The 20,785-nt window shown below is 44.0% G+C and overlaps 1 protein-coding gene across 1 annotated transcript; it reads left to right on the forward strand.

Annotated features, from left to right (window-relative positions):
* Positions 1–2,418: 2,418 nt before the first annotated feature.
* LOC311128222 (very low-density lipoprotein receptor-like) lies at positions 2,419–19,020 on the forward strand. Its single transcript, XM_084160256.1, has 20 exons — positions 2,419–2,715; positions 6,722–6,841; positions 7,953–8,075; positions 9,462–9,584; positions 9,757–10,128; positions 10,505–10,627; positions 11,030–11,152; positions 11,576–11,695; positions 11,911–12,036; positions 12,461–12,632; positions 12,933–13,157; positions 13,260–13,378; positions 13,507–13,646; positions 14,129–14,270; positions 14,690–14,839; positions 16,159–16,221; positions 16,791–16,832; positions 17,361–17,441; positions 17,717–17,886; positions 18,165–19,020. The coding sequence occupies exons 1-20, from the start codon at positions 2,649–2,651 to the stop codon at positions 18,198–18,200; spliced, it is 2,637 nt and encodes an 878-aa protein (XP_084016382.1). The 5' UTR covers positions 2,419–2,648; the 3' UTR covers positions 18,201–19,020.
* The last annotated feature ends 1,765 nt before the right edge of the window (positions 19,021–20,785 follow it).

Genomic DNA, 20,785 nt, shown 5'->3' on the forward strand with positions numbered 1-20,785 from the left:
GAATATTGGGCGCCTACAGACAACACTGCAAGAATGATAGCATCCAATATGTCAAAATCCATTAAATTGAACATTTTAAAAGCTAGTTGGCAGTGGAAATTGACGCCATTAAATTATATTTGATGTTAAAACTACAGATCTTTTGGTTATGTCTCGCAATTTAAAAAAATAACTTTTACCCCTTTTTCTCCCAAATTTGTAGTTACAGTCTTGTTCAATCGCTGCAAGTCCCATATGGACTCGGGAGAGGCGAAAGTCGAGAGCCATGCGTCCTCTGAAACAAGACCCTGCCAAGCCGCACTGCTTCCTGACACACTGCTCGCTTAACCCGGAAGCCAGCCGCACCAATCACCGTACTACTGGCGACCGAAGTCAGTTTGCAGGTGCCCGGCCCACCACAAGGAGTCGCTAGAGCGCGATGTGACAAGGACATCCCGTCCAGCCAAACCCTCCCCTAACCTGGATGACGCTGGGCCAATTGTGCACCGCCTCATGGGTCTCCCGGTCACGGCCGGCTGTGACACAGCCTTGGATCGAACCCAGGGCTGTAATGACGCACTGCGATGCAGTGCCTTAAATCGCTGCGCCATTCGGGAGGCATGTCTCGTAATTCTTGTAGAAAATGTTATATCACTGGAGTTAGGGGAGTATTAACTTGATTCAGAATTGTGCACACACACCATTTCACCTTCAATCTAAGATAGCACAACTTTTCCAATCCATACTATTTAACCTGAGTTTACTTGTTTGCTACACTGGAAATGTACACTGAGTGTACAAAACATTAGGTACACCTTCTTAATATTGAGTTCTCTACAAGGTGTTTTTTTTATTTTATTTCTATTTTACCTTTATTTAAATAGGCAAGTCAGTTAAGAACAAATTCTTATTTACAATGACGGCCTACAACGGCCAAACCCGGACGACGCTGGGCCAATTGTGCGCCGCCCTATGGGACTCCCAATCACAGCCGGTTGTGATACAGCCTGGAATCAAACCAGGGGTTCTGTAGTGATGCCTCAAGCACTGAGATGCACTGCCTTAGACCACTGCGCCATTCGGGTGTCAAAGGCATGACACAGGGATGCTAGCCCATGTTGACTCCAATGCTTCCCACAGTTGTGTCAAGTTGGCTGGATGTCCTTTGGGTGGTGGACCATTCTTGATACACACAGGAAACTGTTGAGCGTTAAAAACCCAGCAGCATTGCAGTTCTTCCTATACTCAAACCGGTGTGCCTGGCACCTGCTACCATACCCTGTTCAAAGGCAATTAAATATTTTGTCTTGCCCATTCACCCTCTGAATGGCACACATAAACAATACGTCTCAGTTGTCTCAAGGTTTAATACACTGATTGAAGTGGATTCAACAAGTGACATGAATTAGGGATCATAGCTTCACCTGGTCAGTCTATGTCATGGAAAGAGCAGATGTTCTTAATGTTTTGTACACTCAGTGTATGTGTCGATGGTACAGTATCTGAACATCAAAGTCTGCAAATAACACTAAATCTTGGGTTTATGTTTTCAAATAACACTAAATCTTGAGTTTATGTTTGCAAAACAACACTAAATCTTGGGTTTATGTTTGCAAATAACACTAAATATTGGGTTTATGTTAGCAAATAACACTAAATCTTGGGTTTATGTTTTCAAATAACACTAAATCTTGGGTTTATGTTTTCAAACAGCACTAAATTATGGATTTGTAATTATGGAGAGCGAGAGAGAGTGAGAGAAAGAAAGAGAGAAGGAAAGAGAGAGATCCCATGATGATGCACAGTATTACAGTTTTGTTTTGGGCTGCCTGAAGAATCTAGGACAGAAAGTGCCTCCAGCAGTGTTACCGGTACACCACTACTATTACAGAACAGGCAAGTTGCAGGGAGATTCATCAGCAGGCCAATAGTCTTCATGATAAAAAACAAGTGGATGGATAACAAGAAGGAGATATCTGCAACTTCTAGGCTAAACACAAAAGCTGGTCCACATTGACCCCTGTAGTGGCTGGCTTTCATTGCACCCTTTCACTTTTCATACAGTATGTTCAATTGATCTGTAAATTGACTGCAATTACTGCAATTATGTCCCATTATTGGTTAGATAATTGATTTTATATCAACAGTCCCATGAAGTCTGGCCAGTGATATGTCCCACTCACACTAAATTGCCTGGTAATCAATCAATTAACCAATTAGCAGAATCAATCACTCAGCTAACCACAATTGACGCTTGACAATCATACAGACATTTTCATCTAGGCTACAGTTATTAAATGTAATATCATATGAATCAAAACAATTTCCATCAGAATAGCATTACACAAAGCCTAACATCACTCGTGGGCAGGGAAAGGGTTACTTTTTTGTAAAATGGAATTTTTAAGGGGGAAAAAGCTCACACACAGCTCTGCTGGCGCGGTTGTTTGGTGCAGGTTGACGTTATCAGTAAATTAGGACATGGCTTGCAGCTCGATGACCAGCTTGAGAGGAGGGAGAGCCTGAACGGTGTTGCCTAAATGAGATAAAAAAAAAGCGCGTGGTTGGCGCTGGTTTCCGTTTGCTCCAGATAGGCGTCTTATCCTTAGCAGTGTGAATATCCGCGCAGAACGACGAGGCCAGCTCACACTGCCCGGCTACACCGCGAAATGGTCACGTCTATTCTGGGGCTCCTTATCCTACCAATATGTCTTCAGCAGTGTGGTTTTGTACACGGTAAGTAGCCTAATTTTAGATTGCAAAACGTTTTGTGGTTATTAATCGTGGTGTATCTCAATGTGACCGTACAACACCGGGTTGGTTATGCCCATTACACCTGCCTATGCTTTATTTACACAGGAATGACAGCGGCAATTATAATACTCAATCTTGCTTTCGTTCTATGAATATGGCCCAAGACGTACACACGGGCAGACGGGTTTTCATAGTGCCCTCAGCGTATTGTTTTATTCCAACATTTGCAGTTTCCAATAAAATGCCAAGGTTTGATTGAAAAACTCTTAATAATTGCTTTCAGTCTGGAGGAGTCGGTCATTTAAATGCGGTCAGGCAAAAGGCCTTTGCCTGTGTTTATGTAGGCTACGCCGTCGTTATACTTGGAAAAATATAGCATATTCTTTTAAAAATGTTCAGTTTGGGTAATTGGTTTGGTTACAATGAACCTGAAATTGATATATTAATGTAGGAACATTGTTTATTTGGACTCTTCTCTTTAACATTCGCGCTCTGTAGGCTACAGAATTTTCCACCGGTGATAATTTATTTATTTATTCCTGAAGATTGGGGCGAGCCTTCAATGGATTGATATGGTGTGTGTGAAACACTAGGCAGTGGGACAACGTAGCAACACCGCATTCTCCACTAGGGGTGGGGGGTGTAATTTATAAAGAACAGATGACGGTGATTATTTGCGGACTCCTGCTAGATTGCGGTGCATGGCATTGACGATTAAGCGCTAGTCTATATTAGCCTACCCTACCGGTATGTAGGCCATCTATGAAGTGTGTTTAGATTTGTCATTGAGCATGAAGGGAAATGTTTTGCCACAGCGTGAAAATGACATTTGTTAGTGTCAGCTGAGGGGCTTTTGTTGTTGCATCTCACAGATTGTTTTACTTCGTGAATTGAGTGTGACTGTACGCAAATTTAGATTCTCGTTGACCTAATTAAAATGGAGCTGTATCCTAGGACCTAGGCTTTATTCTCTATTTTGGTTGTGATACTGAGACCAATAGTGCTCAAAGGCGCGTTGTCGTCACTGTAGGCTACCACAGGGGACGGGGACTACAGACGGCCAAAGTAAGTGGCGACTGGAAATTAACTTATTTTCAATCAAATTAGACAATAGGCCTAAATGAAAGAGATGCACATTTTTGAAATGTCAATTTTCTTACTCAATTAAAAGTGGTCTAAAATTAAATATAAAAGTAGCCTAGGCCTACCTACACCAGTTTTAATGTTAATGTTTGCGCTCTAGCTTTAATTATGAAACGGGTTAGTTGAGTATTAACCATACATTTCACAATAACATTGGTCTAACACAAATTACGTATTTCATGGAGTGTTTCTCAGACTCTCTGCTATTAATGATTTGCACAATTGCAAACACTTGATGAGAAGTCTACAATTCATTTGAAACTGGTGAAGAATGAGACCGATGATCAGCAAGATGCCAATTGGCGTCAGTAGGCCTACTTTTAAAAAACGAACCTATATACTTATTATGGACACAGCATGCCCTACGTTAGTTATCTGGCTGTTATTCGTTTTTAGTTATTAGTCCAATCCTTCAGCTCCATTCAACACCTCCCATCTGTCTCTTAACACATCCATATTGGATTTATATTTGCCATATATTTTTAAACTGTACTGTGATGTTTCACAAAAGTTCTGAAACCTTCTATTCTCATTGTTTCTACAGATTGTAAATTGAAAATAAACATTTTTGCTAAAAGTATTATTATGTTATTGATCGATTGACTGACATTTCAGATCACCCAGTAGTGCTATCTGCAGGGTAAATATTACAATCCTTCAGCCATTCTTGGACCTGTGACCAAAAATAAGCCACAAATGGACAGTACCAAAACAAATGATCTAATGATTCTGTCTCTTCGCAGCCAAATCTGCAGAGCTGGGAAGATGGAATCCCCCATATAAATTCAAAGTTTTGAATCCGGCGTCGTTTTGCGTATCAGTTCATAAACACTATGCCATGGAATCGGTACGTCAAAAATGTCTCAACTTGAGGGAGGTCCTCTGTAGCTCAGCTGGTAGAGCACGGCGCTTGTAACGCCAAGGTAGTGGGTTCGATCCCCGGGACCACCCATACACAAAAAAAAAAAAAAAAAATGTATGCACGCATGACTGTAAGTCGCTTTGGATAAAAGCGTCTGCTAAATGGCATATTATTTATATTATTATTATTAGGGAGCGTGCAATTGGCATGGTGACTGCAGGAATGTCCACCAGAGCTGTTGCCAGAGAATTGAATGTTAATTTCTCTACCATAAGCAGTCTCCAATGTTGTTTTAGAACATTTGGCAGTGTCCAACTGGCCTCACAATCGCAGACTGTGTGGGCAAGTGGTTTACTGATGTTAACGTTGTGAACAGAGTGCCCCAGTGTGGCGGTGGGGTTATGGTATGGGCAGGCATACAGACAACGAACACATTGCAAATTGCATTTTATCTATGGCAATTTGAACGCACAGCGATACCGTGACGAGACCCTGAGGCCCATTTTTTTTAAAGGTATCTGTGACCAACAGATGCATATCTGTATTCCCAGTCATGTGAAATCCATAGATTAGGGGCTTATGAATTTATTTCAAATGACTGATTTCCTTATATGAACTGTAACTCAGTAAAATCTTGTTGCGTTTATATTTTTGTTCAGTATACCTCCAAGTTATTGCCTACTATCACCATGATAGTAAAAAAAATAATCAACATTCAGTAAGCACAGACCCGCTGCCCCAGGCTCGCTGACACGTTCACTTTTCAGTGAAGCAACCGCAGCACAAAATGTGGTACAATAGCAGAGACTCATCTGATGAGTTTACTCCTGCTGTGAACTGTCCTTGCTCCATATAACAGATGAGCAGTAGGACCTATACAGTTGACTAATATTCACATGATTAAGCCTCCATAGTGTGTGATTATGCAAGTCTCCATTTGTTTTGGCTTGGGACATCATTTTGTTGATGCCCTGCCACTCAGGACCAGCCTTATTATTCTGGTGGCGGTTTGGGGGTTATGGGTTTAGCTGTAGTGTAATCCACTCCAGTAGCACTGCTGCTGTGCACCAGTCCTTGCCTTCAGCCTTGAACTATCATTGGAAGGTTTGGGCATGAGTGGCACTGATTAATGTAATCTCTATACTATGTGTAGGCCTGAGTGTATGTGGACCCATATCAGTCTCTTGTTTGGTAGTGCCCCTGAGACTTATGCTAATGTCCACACTGCAAGCGCTCTGCTTTATATAACCCTCTTGATCATTCTTTGGCATTCTACCCTTCAAGAGCCTGATCTGCTGGCTTGTTTAGAAAATGGCTGTGTCTGAAAATGGCACCCTATTGCTTATTTAGGGCACTACCTTTGACTAGCGCCTCTGTTCAAAAGAGGGTGCACTATTTAGGGAATAGGATTCCATTTCGGACACATCCTATGGCCACTGCCCAGGACAATTACTACTCAGTCCCAGGCAGACTTTTGTGCTGGTGCTATTGGCCTCCCATCACACAGGTCTGTTAGCTCCCTGCTGCAGAAGTATCCCATGCTGAGCAAATGATCACTCAGGCACACTCTGAGGAGCAGGGGGTTATTAGACATGGTATGGCTGTACTTTCTCCTCTCTGCACAGGCTCGTGGCTAGCTGGCAACAGCCACTCTGTCATACAGGAGCCATATACCATGTTTTACTGTAGCTGGCTGGTACCTACAGCACATTGGGTCATTGGTGATGTCAAATGAACTCCCTATCAATATTAACCCATAGACAGTCATTTAGAATTTCAGTCATGGCTTAACCATGTGTCCATATAGTAATGGCTTATTTTGTTTTCTGTGTCCTACAAACACAACGCAGGTCAGAGGACTTTCAATTTAGTGACAAACAAGATGGAACATTGTAGTCCTTGAGGCCTGGAGCCGTGTACGCTAGTTCTACATGATGGTTTTGTTGTGTAATCTTTATTTCCTTGTTTCCTTGTTCCTTCCAGGATCAAAGACAGAATGTGAGCCCAGTCAGTTCCAGTGTGGGAACGGCCGCTGCATCCCGTCTGTCTGGCAGTGTGACGGGGATGAGGACTGCTCCGACGGGAGTGACGAGCACACCTGTGGTGAGACACACACAAACCGCATTTCGCACAATTTCATCAAATCAGTGGCATAGCCTACTGTGTTAGAAAACTTCCCTCGTTATCTTGGCCCCATTGGTGCTGTGACTGAGTCCACCAGGGTTAACATGACCTGGTCTAAGTGGCAGCGGTTCTGGAGAGCTAAAAATGGCAGTGACGGAGACGCACAAACGAGCCCCATCTGGGCAAACTGAGTTTCTCCTTGATTCTCTGTGATATCTGGGTCATGGTGGATGAGACTGCGAGTGATTGAGGGAAAGAAGAGGTTGCCATAGAAAGGGATGTGTGGTGCGGTCTCTCAATTAAATCTGTGCTGACATAACCGTCTCAGTGTTTGGGTTACTATGGATTACCTGCCCATCTGTTTCCTTTGTCTCTCTCTGCCCTGGCTCCCTCTTTGGACTGTATACATTACCAACACAGCCGTGGTGACATTAATGTTGATGTGACTTCCATAATAGTAAGATGGGCCTCTGCCACTTATTGCCATTCTAATCACAGGGAGGAATGACCTGTGAGGAGGCCCTTTAACACAGTGGACATGAAGTGACTGAAAATAGGGTGGGGTAAGTGGGAGGGTGAGTGGCTTGCCATTGTAGAGGTCTGTTTGCCAAATAATATTATGCTCAGTGCAATAGACCATGGTTTCCCAAACTTGGTCCTTGGGCCCCCCATGGTTCACGTTTTGGTTTTTGCCCTAGCACTACACGGCTGATTCAAATAACCAATTCATCATCAAGCTTTGATTATTTGAATCAGCTGTGTAGTGATGGGGCACAAACCAAAACGTGCACCTGGGGGGTGGGGGGGGCCCAGACTGTGTTTGGAAAACCCTGCCGTGTTTGGAAAACCCTGCAATAGACCACTATACTAAATATACACTATAGTGACTAGGATTTAAAGGGCACATTGTCAGTCCTTTATATTGGTTCAGTCTGGATCTTCTGGCTCTTATTTGTGGTACATGGTTGGCAGGAATCTAACTTGGGAGCTGATTTTGGCCTCACACTGAAAGACGAAGATGTTTCACTTACTGTTGGTTTTCCATTCTGAAGCTAGCATACTGTATCTAACGCACTCGATGCCTTTGCAGTTCGGAAGACCTGTGCGGAGGTGGACTTTGTCTGTCGCAATGGCCAATGCGTCCCCAAGAGATGGCACTGCGACGGTGAGCCAGACTGCGAGGATGGCTCTGACGAGAGCGTAGAAGTGTGCCGTAAGTCATCTGGAACCAGCCAGTCCCAGATTGGGGCTCCTTTTCCTTCAGATCGTCATATTCAGTTTGTTATATTGAGAATTGTATGCCTGTCTAAAAGAAATGTTTAAACTTTTTGCCTTCACTTGCAGTATGAGGAAGAGCTGGGTTAAATGGCCTCTTCCATAATAAATGGATCAGGTTGTCAATCTCACTCGGAGGCATTTAATCACAGTTTCACCATGTGCTTCCCACTGTCAGCCAATGCAACAGCTGTGTCAGTTTGTGGATATGGCTTTGGATCAAGATTGGATCAGGTTACTCTGGCTCTTTCCACAATACTGCTTTAAGTGCATGTCCTCCATTCACCCTCTCACACTTCACATAGTTCGACTTGCATAGAGACACCAGGTGGCCACATTAAGAACCTTAATTTAATGTTCCAAATGGGATTGTTCCCAATGATGTAGGCAGCAGCAATGTATTCCACTGAAGTACACAATGAGCAGGGTGTCAGTCATATTTGGGGTGGTTCGTGTGTACGTGCAGGTCAAGACGTCATATCACTGGTTTGTTTGACCAGCTGTTGGAAAGCTGTCTGTCAGTACGCATGGAAATGTTTGTGTGAGAATGTGAGTCACCACTCACCACACTTAAATACACCATACTAGAGGAACTCTTAAGTCTTCCGAATTTTATTTCGTTTTCTTAGAAGCAGTTGGCTATTGAGCAATTCCCTCCCAGAAGTGCATTAGGTTAGATGAGACGTTAAGAATATTTCCGACGCAGCATGTCTGTCCTTTCATCTGCCATCATACATTACTCTGTCTGAGCCCAGTGTATGTGATGTTACATTAGGAGCAGTATGGGTTGGCTTCTCTGATGTGGATCTAATGCTTCACAAGCTCTGCTGACTGATACAGCCCAGCATGCTTTCATGTGCATTCCTCAGAGAAATTGAGTATCATTGATTTGGTAGCAAGCACTCTTACCAGACCTTTCCATGTCCAAGTTACGTATTAATCGTCTGTTGTGTTTCTCCTCTGCTTCAATGGTATGATTAGTAGATCAGTTCCTGATGGATTGAAATCTGTGATTTAAAGTATTAAATTCCTCCAGGTTTGATCCCTAACCATCAGGCATTGTCAATAGCCACTCTAGATAGAGGCTTGTAAATGTTTTCAATGGGCTCGAAGACATGCTCTGGACTCCAATAGCCTAGTTAAGGAAGCATTAGTAATCAGATCTATATAGTACAGACCCTGTAAAGAGTGATGGAGTGTACACACTGATCATCAATCTAATCTTGTTGAACATATCGAGATCAATTGACATGGGTATCCAAAGCACTTGGGAAAGGACTAAAGGTCTATAAATTAACTCCCTCTCCATCCACATGCTCTGCAGACACCAGGACCTGCCGTGTGAATGAGTTTAGCTGTGGGGCGGGGTCCACCCAATGCATCCCAGTCTTCTGGAAGTGTGATGGAGAGAAGGACTGCGATAACGGAGAGGATGAAATTAACTGTGGTGAGTTGATTTTCCATGTAGCCATAGGAAGAGCGGTGTCCCTCACAAACCACTAGATGTATTTCCTTACTGTGTTTTGGAATGAATCCAAGCAACACGTTAATTTAGGAGTACATGGTTGTTGATTCCTACATTAGCATCACAGTACTGAGTACTCCGTTCACTCACACAGGTAACATCACGTGTGCCTCGCTGGAATTTACCTGTGCAAGCGGCCGCTGCATCTCTCGTAACTTTGTGTGTAACGGCGAGGACGACTGTGGTGACGGGAGTGACGAGCAGGAGTGTGCCCCGTCGTCCTGCGGCCCCAGCGAGTTTCAGTGTGGCAACGCCACCTGTATCCCTGGCAGCTGGGTGTGCGACGATGACGTGGATTGCCAGGACCAATCGGACGAATCCCCTCAGCGCTGTGGTCGCCACCCCACGCCACCGGCTAAATGTTCACCCAGCGAGATGCAGTGTGGGTCTGGGGAGTGCATCCACCGCAAGTGGCGTTGTGACGGGGACCCCGACTGCAAGGACGGCAGTGACGAAGCCAACTGTCGTAAGTGTGGAGAGACTTAATCAGACCACCTGCATGTTCCAGCAGGCCAGCCGATGTACATTGTTTTTGGTTACTTCTGTTTTTCTGCTGCACATGTCAGATTGCACTGGTTTCATATAGTCATAAATGGAGCCTTCTATTGCAATTATACTATATTGCAATAAAAGGATCTGGTCGTAAAATGCATCCTTGTCTCTATACTCAGTGTTCATAGCAGCTGTCAAGAGTTTATCTGTTTTTCATGGTTATGACTGTGGTGTAGGCATTATGATAGTGCAAATAGAGTAATGATGGTGGTTGGCGTATATGGGCTGAAATGTGAGTGAGTAAGGGTTAATGGTCTAACTAACAGTTCTGTGTGTCCTCTCCTCTCCAGCTGTTCGTACCTGCAGGCCAGACCAGTTCAAGTGTGAGGACGGCAATTGTGTCCACGGCAGCAGACAGTGCAACGGCTTCCGTGATTGTGCAGATGGCACCGATGAAGTCAACTGTAAAAACTGTGAGTGTTCAACCAGAAGTAATGTCATTCCAAATGAATGTACTTAAAAAATAAATAATTGTTGCTACACTACAGAACATTTCCTAAACAAGGTAATTTTTGCTTCAGTGTTCAGTTATTCCTGTATGAATTGGATTAAAAGATGCTCAATAAATACTATAATTTTATATTCAGACTACAGTAATGTGGTTATCGAAGTATTGACTTTAAACCCTCAAATTAATTGCTTTGGTTGCACCTGCAATTAAGCACACCTCCGTGTTCCTATGGGGGACATGCACAACATTTGCAGATGGTTGAGTCTCAAACTCCTACACCCACTTCCATTATACCACCTGTACCTCTTTGTGTAACATTCCAGTATCACCAGTTTGTAATGTCACTTTCTCTTTCACGACCCAGTGACGCAGTGCAACGGCCCTGACAGGTTCAAGTGTCGGAGTGGAGAGTGTATAGAGATGAGTAAAGTGTGCAACAAGGCCCGGGACTGTCCTGACTGGAGTGACGAGCCCATCAAAGAGTGCAGTAAGTGGATGAGAGGAACCAAACATGTTTTATTAAGCAGTAGAAGTGATGAGCGGTTGAGTTCAGTTAGTATGTTGTCTTGTGATTTTGTTTATTCACGATGAAGAACCATGAGTGCATTCACTAAAGTGGGTTAGCTTGCCTTGCAAGTTGCAATAATGCGCTGGTTGTAGGCTGCTGAACATTATGGGATTGATACAAGTATTTTGGCTATTGGTGTGTAAAATACTATACATCTTTGACCTGTCCCATGGAGGCTACCTCATATTATCCTTGTCCAACTCATCCTACACTACAGCAATCCCATTAGTTCACTATCATTCAGCCAGCCAAAGCCAGTCCACTGATGTCATTGATTTCAGGCAGGCCTTTGTTTGTGAACGAAGGGCATTAGTAACCACCGTTCTTCTGTTCACGTTTCAGACCTGAATGAGTGTCTGCTGAACAATGGAGGCTGCTCCCACATCTGCAGGGACATGGTGATTGGCTACGAGTGTGACTGCACCCCTGGACTGCAGCTCATAGACCGCAAGACCTGTGGGGGTAGGTGCCATATCCAATGATTAACCCATACACTATTTGATATTAACTCTCATACGAAAGAAAGGCATTTTCAGTTGATATTTGTAATGGGGTATTGAGACTTACTACATTTTAAGATCCACCCTGATCTCTTTTACATTTGACTTACTATTCACAACTAAATTAATTGACCTCCTACTCTGTGGGTGACTCTTCCTGTTTTTCCCTTCCTTCAGACATCAATGAGTGTATGAATCCTGGGATCTGTAGTCAGATCTGTATCAACCTGAAGGGAGGGTATAAGTGTGAGTGCCACAACAGTTACCAGATGGACCCCACCACAGGAGTTTGCAAGGCTGTGGGTAAGTTGGCTCACCCTGTCAAGTATACGCCATACTGTACCACCAGGAGCACACGGTAGAGGGATGCGTAAGCAGATGTTGGCGCGCTAGAGGGAAGCAGCATCACTAATGGGTGCAGTTTTGTATCCGATCCAACGGACTCTGTACTCTTCCATGTCGCTCTGTCCTGATCAATGCATTTTAATTCTCAAGCTGCTTCAAATATATATTTTACAAAACACCTATAATGGAATCCAAGTTCAAATAGAATAGCAATGATATCGTTTACAACAACCTTGATCTGAGAAGTCCAGCTGGGATGTTTTGGTGCTGTCTCTGACTCAGTGACTCATGATTAGTGTTGTTCTAACACGAGGACAGACTTAAAAGGCTCCATTGTATTGTCATTATGAATGAGTGTCTGTGGCTCCCTCTCCCCCTCAAGGCACGGAGCCCTGTCTGATCTTCACTAACCGGAGGGACATCCGGAAGCTGGGTCTGGAGAGGAGGGAGTACACACAGATCGTGGAGCAGCTGCGGAACACAGTGGCACTAGATGCAGACTTCACCCAGCAGAGGCTCTTCTGGGCTGACCTGAGCCAGAGGGCCATCTTCAGGTAGCTACAGGTCTCATCTTCCGGTCAAAACATGTCCCATCACACCCACAAGTCTAAGCCCATAGATGGTCTATTATCATGAGGGAGTCTGTGTTCACCTCAACCTTGACCTGTTATCACTGGTTTCTGACAGACGTATGAAAGCATTTGTACATGGTAATCAGGGCCAAAGTTCACTGAGCATATGTTTGCTATACTTCCCAGCAATAAACCATTCAACCCTACAACCTACGTTTTTGGGTCAATATGAGTCAACTCAAACCGAATACCAAAATGTTTCTCACCCCCATATCTTTCCAGCACGGTGTTGGATAAGCGAGGAGACGTAGGAAGTCATGTGAAGGTGATAGACAACGTCCAGACACCAGTGGGGATCGCAGTAGACTGGATCTATAAGAACATCTACTGGTCCGACCTCGGCACAAAGACCATAGCAGTGGCCAACTTCAGCGGCACCAAGCGAAAAGTTCTCTTCGACAGTGGTTTGAAAGAGCCTGCGTCCATCGCTGTGGATCCACTCTCTGGGTAAAGTTTTCTGGGGTCCACATTTCTCTTGAACAGTTTCTGAATGCTTCCACCTTTTTGAACCCTCATAATGATTGGATCTCCTCTCTGCTGGTGTTCTAGATTCCTGTACTGGTCAGATTGGGGTGAACCAGCAAAGATTGAAAAGTCTGGCATGAATGGGGTTGACAGGCAGGTCCTGGTCGAGACTGATATTCAGTGGCCCAATGGAATCACCCTGGGTGGGTAAAGCTGGTTTGATTGTCCTGTCACTGCATTATACCTAATGTGCATTTACCCTTTGAACAGGTTCAATTGCTTTCACGGCTACAGGGTGTGATAAACATGTATATTAATTTCCTTCTCTTAGACCTGATCAAGAGCAGACTGTACTGGGTGGACTCAAAGTTGCACATGCTCTCTAGCGTCGACCTGAATGGCGACAACCGGAGGAAAGTGCTGCAGTCCCCAGACTACCTTGCTCACCCCTTCGCTGTCACTGTGTTCGAGGTACGGCTATGGAACTTGATGAGGTGCTGGGCGGTAGGGGTGGTGAAGTGTGTATATATATATATATATATAAAAAAGTGTGTGAAAGTTGCTTTGTGTAACTCCAGCCTAATATACTGGCAGGTAAATTGATGGTTGATTTGTAGTTTGTTTTGCATCTACAATTTGATTGTTTCTCATGTTGTTAATGCTACCTAGCAAACGCATGCTTTTATAGACATTCATAATTGGTAATTTGCTATGTCTCTGTTCAGTTGGTTTCACAAAAACTGGTTTCTGCATACTGTAAAGCCCATGATTTGCTCCAAATGTGTGGGGATCAACGGCATTGACCCCTGGTGGCGTGTGACAGTAATTCTGTCAAACTATTAGAATAAATAGCTGTTCAGTTTCAAAGTCTTTCCTTCTCTGAAGCATTAGTCCCAAGCCATTTCTACTGGCATCTGCTCTGGGGTTTAGTGTGTGACTGTGATTTGTTTCAGGATCGAGTGTTTTGGACAGATGGGGAGAACGAGGCGATCTACGGAGCAAACAAGTTCACAGGCTCTGACGTGATTACCCTGGCAAGCAATCTAAACGAGCCACAGGACATCATTGTTTACCACGAGCTAATCCAGCTGTCTGGTAAGGCTGCCAGATGTTAGCCTGATCACTGGGGTTTGGGAGAGACAGGGCTATATTAGTTAGCCTAGACCACAGTGGCTTGGGAGAGAGGGCTGTGTTTGCTGCCTCTGTGAAATTCACAGCTCCACACTCCTAAGTAACCCTCATAAGTCAACTCCACTGACCCCTGTAACCCTCAGTGCATGGAAGGATCCTTGTTTTTGACATTTCCCTATCTAACTGGCTAGCCTCTAAATGCCAGAGCACTGTTTAAAAAACAGACTAGGACATTTTAGGAGATCAAAATGCTGTCATGTAGGAGTGACTAAGTTGATCTGCCTTTTTAGAGGCAAAGTATCATAGGTCTTTACGTAATGTATCCTAGAAGTACGGGGCACAGGCAGTGGCTAACTGGTTCCCTCCATTTTGATTCCACACAGGGACAAACTGGTGCAATGAGAAGGGTCAGAACGGCGGCTGTGCTTACATGTGCCTGCCAGCTCCACAGATCAACAAATACTCCCCCAAATACACGTGCGTGTGTCCGCAAGACCAGGCGCTCGCTTCAAATGGCCTTTACTGTAGACCAGGCAAGTACTGTAACGTTAACAACATCCGATCGGGCAGTGAGGTGTTAAACTGTCTGATGCTGTGGGCGTTTTTTTTTCTCCTAAGAGCCCTCTCTCTTTAGAGGCCTTTAATTCCCGTTCTGTCACCCAAGCATTTCTTTCCCCTCCCTTTGTGTGTGTTGACGTTCAGATGTGTTGCTTGTGAAGCCTGACAGCTGTAGCCAGGTTGTCTGTCCCTCTGTTTGCCTGCTTTCTGCTCCTTCCCCCTGCCCTGCTGAAGCCTCTGTTTGCCTGCTTTCTGCTCCGTCCCCCTGCCCTGCTGAAGCCTCTGTGTTCCGCTTTAGTCTCCAATGTGCTTTTCTTCCCCCCTCAGAGCCACTGATGTTTGGGAATATAGTTGAGATGGCACCGGGCTTTTAAACTCCCTTTGAATGAATGAACCACCCAGGGTGCGGAGGGGACTGGGGGTTATTGTAGGGGCCAATAAGAGGGACCCCTGTCACTTGATGAATGCTTTATATACAGGTTTTTAGGTTTCATCCAGAAAGCAACATGTTTTATAACCAAATAGAAGCTAACTGAATGAATTTGTCTTGCCTGGTAATTGATGGAATGCTAGGCTATAGACAGTGTGCTTGATGCTTTTCATTTGAGTGAGATAAAGGGGCCGAATTTGCTTAGTGAGGGTACTAGCGGGGCATGGCTCTCAGGCTGTGCACCCCACTGACATTAAGCAAGATCTATCGTCTAAAATACCGTTATACTTGTCATGCAGAGTGTAGTCTGCTTTTATTACTCAAAGATCTGTATTAAATTATCCATGAATCAGATACTTTTTTTTGTGGGGTGATTTAGGCCCAGTTATGAGTAAAATATGGTGATTTAATATTTTGTCTGATCTCATATAATCATGGTCTCTCCTGCGTCACATGATTCCTGCTTCATTTTGTTCATGCCATTCATACTCATACATGAGCCGCCTTCAGTTTTGGCACTACTATAGAGCACTATAGGCCCTAACATTTCCAGCTTTTTTCCCCAATTATTTTGGCCATTGAATCTCTGAACAAGGCTCTTTTGGTTAGTTATTCAGTAGTATAGAAAATAGGTGTTATTTCCCACTAGTAATTTTGGATCACTTCTGCACATTTTTTCAAACACTTCTTTGCGTCTGTGCTTCGCTTTTCCTGTTTTTCCGCTAGGAATTAATTTGTGACATCATGTAACATGAAAAAGTCCCATATGTTGCATGGTAACAAGCATTTCTGTAGTCAGAATGTGAAGCTATGATTTTAAGTTTTGCCAAAGCATTACAATACTCTGTTCTCTTATTATGACAGTGACACCTTCAGCTCCCTCAAAGGATGATGGGAAAACTCTAATACGTCCCACTGACCCCCAAGGTAAAGATGTCAACCGCCCGCCTGCCTGCCTTGTGTGGCTGGGGCTGCATGCGTGTCCTGGCTACAACCATAGCCATGAATCAGGACCCCAGTAATCTAGTTTCATGGCCTTTGGGTTCTTAATTAACAGATGTCAATTATTTAATTTCACTCTAGAATGACTCTGGTCTGGCTCCCCTGTGCTACCCATCGTCATGGTGATTAGCCTATAAGCTTGCAGCCTGCTACTAGGGGGGTTGTGAGGTGGTGTGGTGATGGGAAGTTGGTCAGTCATGTAAAGATGCCTGGAGTGTTTGACAGTACAGGAATGTCTAAGTAGATTTTGGAAGTAGCTATTATTGCCATCCACCCAGGAATGTTTAACGGCAGATTTTTAAGTGACTTCTACAATTAGCCAGTGGATGCATGCATAATGAATGACCATAATTAAAGTAACAAATATTGCATTTTATCTGTAGTGGATTTATTTGATTAGCCTGCTTTTTAAGTAATTTGTTTAGGCATTTTTTGTAATTATTATTTGCAAGATGCCTTTGTTGCGCTGATCCCAGTGTTTTTTTTGTTCAAAGTGACCACGGTGCCAAAAGTTGTCCCCCAACCTGTCCCTGCTGGTAAGCCCCAGTTCTCCTTCCCTGATTGAGCCCTTGGTGAAAAGAAGTGGTAGATTTCCTTAGACTGTGATTGTGCCAAAACACTGGTCTGTCAGCCTGGCCTTGCCAGCTCCTGGTGGCCATATAATGCTCCAGAGCCCAGCTGACCCCCAGGGGGTTGCCAGAGGGCACAGAGCCACCCCATTGGCAGACAGACAGGGAAGGAAAAAAAAGCTAATGTCCTCTTTGTTCCCCCCCTTCCATTCACCCACTTGTTTGCAAGTCATGTACCTACCAACTCTCATATCACCCATCATGTGCCATTTCCTATAAGTATTATTTACACATGACCAGTTGAGTTTATTGTACTTTAGTTATTTGTACCAAGGTTATTCTTGGTACAAAATGTGACTACTGGTTACAACTGATCTTACCCTAAATACAAAGACTAACAGAGAGAAAGACATGAACCAGTATATTACATTTCTGTGATTACATGGTCCCTCAAAGGACTGACTCTCTCATTCAGATGAACATTTTCTATTGTAGAAGCCAACGTCAGTACATCCATCCATGAGGCGAACTCTACAGCTAGAGGATCTGCAGCTGCCTGGGCTATCCTCCCTGTGTGTAAGTACCACTGTTACTGCCGTCCCCCTCTCTCCTGCAGCTGTCTATGACGCATACTTTAAAGGACACTCAACTGTATGATAAGTGGGTGGATGAGCAATACTTCAGTGGTTTTCCTAGCTGTAGTAGTTATTGATTGAATGTTGTGATTTATTCAAGTAACCCTTGAATTGTACCGATGCTATGAAACCTTAGCTCTTGCTAGCTGGATATGAACCATTTAAAACTACTCCAGTATTGCTTATGCTGATCCCACTTCTGTCTTCTGTCCCCAGTGTTCCTGGCCATGGCTGCTGCAGGAGGTTACTTGATGTGGCGTAACTGGCAGCTGAAGAATAAAAAGAGCATGAACTTCGACAATCCAGTGTACCTGAAAACCACGGAAGAAGACCTCAACATTGATATCAGCAGGCACACCTCCAATATAGGCCACACATACCCAGCAGTAAGTAGCCTCCTTAATCCGTCGAGTGGTCACTTCTGTAAATAACTACTTGCTTGTGTGAACTTATGATAGTTGTGCACTTCCAATCCCTTTTGCATTGTGACTCTTCACCTTACATTTACTTGCATACCGTCCACTAAACAGCTTATTTTAAGCGGGGGAAATCCCATTCATGATTGTTACTGGGAGCCAGACCACTCTAGCCCTTAATCGGTAAATCGTTTAGATTCTCTGCCTGTAAATGACCACTTTCCATTGTGCGTTTGTCTTCCTTCCAGATATCAGCGGTGAATACAGAAGATGACTTGTCATAACCAACCTGCCAAGTGACCCCCATCGGTTTATTCAACCTTTGGTCTCCATGCCAACGACCTCTGCTTCTTTAGCAGAGCTACAGAGCTACAACCAGATGCCTTCTGAAGTGCATAAGTTGTGTTTTCTGGGGGATTTTGTCATTAGATGTGTGATTATGATGTATGAATTGCGTCCTACTCACACCAAGTGTGTCCAAAGTGGCAATGGGTTTTGGGGCTTGGCCTCTATATCCCCACTCCTTCCCCCTCAGCCCTAAAACATTTCAAAGATTCTACTACGTACAACCTTGCGTTTAGTTCAGGACACTGGTCCTCCTGTGTGTGAAGTGAGGCAATGCAGGAGCGACACTGGTTCTGACCTTCAGTCCCCCACTTGACATGTTTCTCTGAATATTTATGAAAAGCATATTTTAGGCAGTACTGTCTTAAAAGATGCAAGTTTCTTATGAACATTACCTCCAGAAGCACATTCTTATAAAGCTTTTTTTGTGCGATTCTGTGCTGGGAAGATGAGTTCTATAAGGAATGTGATGTTACTACAGCATTTGTAAAACATTGTACATAAACCCTCTTCCCCTAAGAACAGAATCAAGACTGAAGCACTTTGATCAAATGGTCTGCTGTAAATAAGATTGTATACATTTGACTGAATCAATTTTTGCTATGGTTGGGCATAGTACCAGGGTAGGGCAAGATGTATTTAAAACTGAATTTGTTAAACTATTTTGTATGTTTGTGTGCCGTTGCTGTGACCTTTTCTAGCCTTGTACAGTGCAGGGGACTAAATGCTCTGTATCGTGAATAAAATAATTTGCAAACACTTCAGATAAAACCCTTTCATTTGATTGGAAGACCCACAAGTCATTCAAAACCCACTGCTTGACTTTCCCTGTACCACCACCATGTCTCATTCTGGTACATTCTGATTCTTTACCTTTCTCCCAAAGTGTACAGTCGTCGTCAAAAGTTTTGTCTTCACAAAGTTCACTGCTTCAGTGTTGAGATATTTTTGTCAGATGTTACTATGGTATACTGAAGTATAATTACAAGCATTCCATACGTGTCAAAGGCTTTTATTGACAATTACATTAAGTTTATGCAAAGATCTATTTGCAGTGTTGACCCTTCTTTTTCAAGACCTCTGCAATCCACCCTGGCATGCTGTCAATTAATTCTAGGCCACATCCCGACTGATGGCAGCCCATTCTTGCATAATCAATGCTTGGAGTTTGTCAGAATTTGTGGGGTTTTGTTTGTCCACCCACCTCTTGAGGATCGACCACAAGTTCTCAATGGGATTAAGGTCTGGGGAGTTTCCTGGCCATGGACCCAAAATGTTGATGTTTCGTTCCCCGAGCCACTTAGTTATCACTTTTGCCTTATGGCAAGGTGCTCCATCATGCTGGAAAAGGCATTGGTCGTCACCAAACTGTTCTTGGATGGTTGGGAGAAGTTGCTCTCGGAGGATGTGTTGGTACCATTCTTTATTCATGGCTGTGTTCTTAGGCAAAATTGTGAGTGAGCCCACTCCCTTGGCTGAGACGCAACCCCACACATGAATGGTCTCAGGATGCTTTACTGTTGGCATGACACAGGACTGATGGTAGCACTCCCGTTGTCTTCTCCGGACAAGGTGTTTTCCGGATGCCCCAAACAATCGGAAAGGGGATTCATCAGAGAAAATGACTTTACCCCAGTCCTCAGCAGTCCAATCCCTGTACCTTTTGCAGAATATCAGTCTGTCCCTGATGTTTTTCCTGGAGAGAAGTGGCATCTTAGCTGCCCTTCTTGACACCAGGCCATCCTCCAAAAGTCTTCGCCTCACTGTGCGTGCAGATGCACTCACACCTGCCTGTTGCTATTCCTGAGCAAGCTCTGCACTGGTGGTGCCCCGATCCCGCAGCTGAATCTTTAGGAGACGGTCCTGGCACTTGCTGGACTTTCTTGGGTGCCCTGATGCCTTCTTCACAACAATTGAACCTCTCTCCTTGAAGTTCTTGATGATCTGATAAATGGTTGATTTAGGTGCAATCTTACTAGCAGCAATATCCTTGCCTGTGAAGCCCTTTTTGTGCAAAGCAATGATGACGGCACGTGTTTCCTTGCAGGTAACCATGGTTAACAGAGGAAGAACAATGATTTCAAGCACTACCCTCCTTTTAACGCTTCCAGTCTGTTATTCTAACTCAATCAGCATGACAGAGTGATCGCCAACCTTGTCCTCGTCAACACTCTCACCTGTGTTAACGGGAGAATCATTGACATGATGGCAGCTGGTCCTTTTGTGGCAGGGCTGAAATGCAGTGGAAATGTTTTTGGGGGATTAAGTTCATTTTCATGGCAAAGAGGGACTTTGCAATTCATCTGATCACTCTTCATGACATTCTGGAGTATATGCAAATTACCATCATCAAAACTGAGGCCGCAGACTTGGTGAAAATTAGTATTTGTGTCATTCTCTCAACTTTTGACCACGACTGTACATTCCCCTCATTAATTCAAAAGGAATGGACTGTTGTGAGGATGTCATGCAATCATGCATGCACCAAAAACCAATGATTTTTAAATGAATGAGGGGGGAGTGA

The sequence above is a fragment of the Coregonus lavaretus genome (genome assembly GCF_964263955.1).
Source record: "Coregonus lavaretus genome assembly, chromosome: 4".
NCBI classification, from domain to species: Eukaryota; Metazoa; Chordata; class Actinopteri; order Salmoniformes; family Salmonidae; genus Coregonus; species Coregonus lavaretus.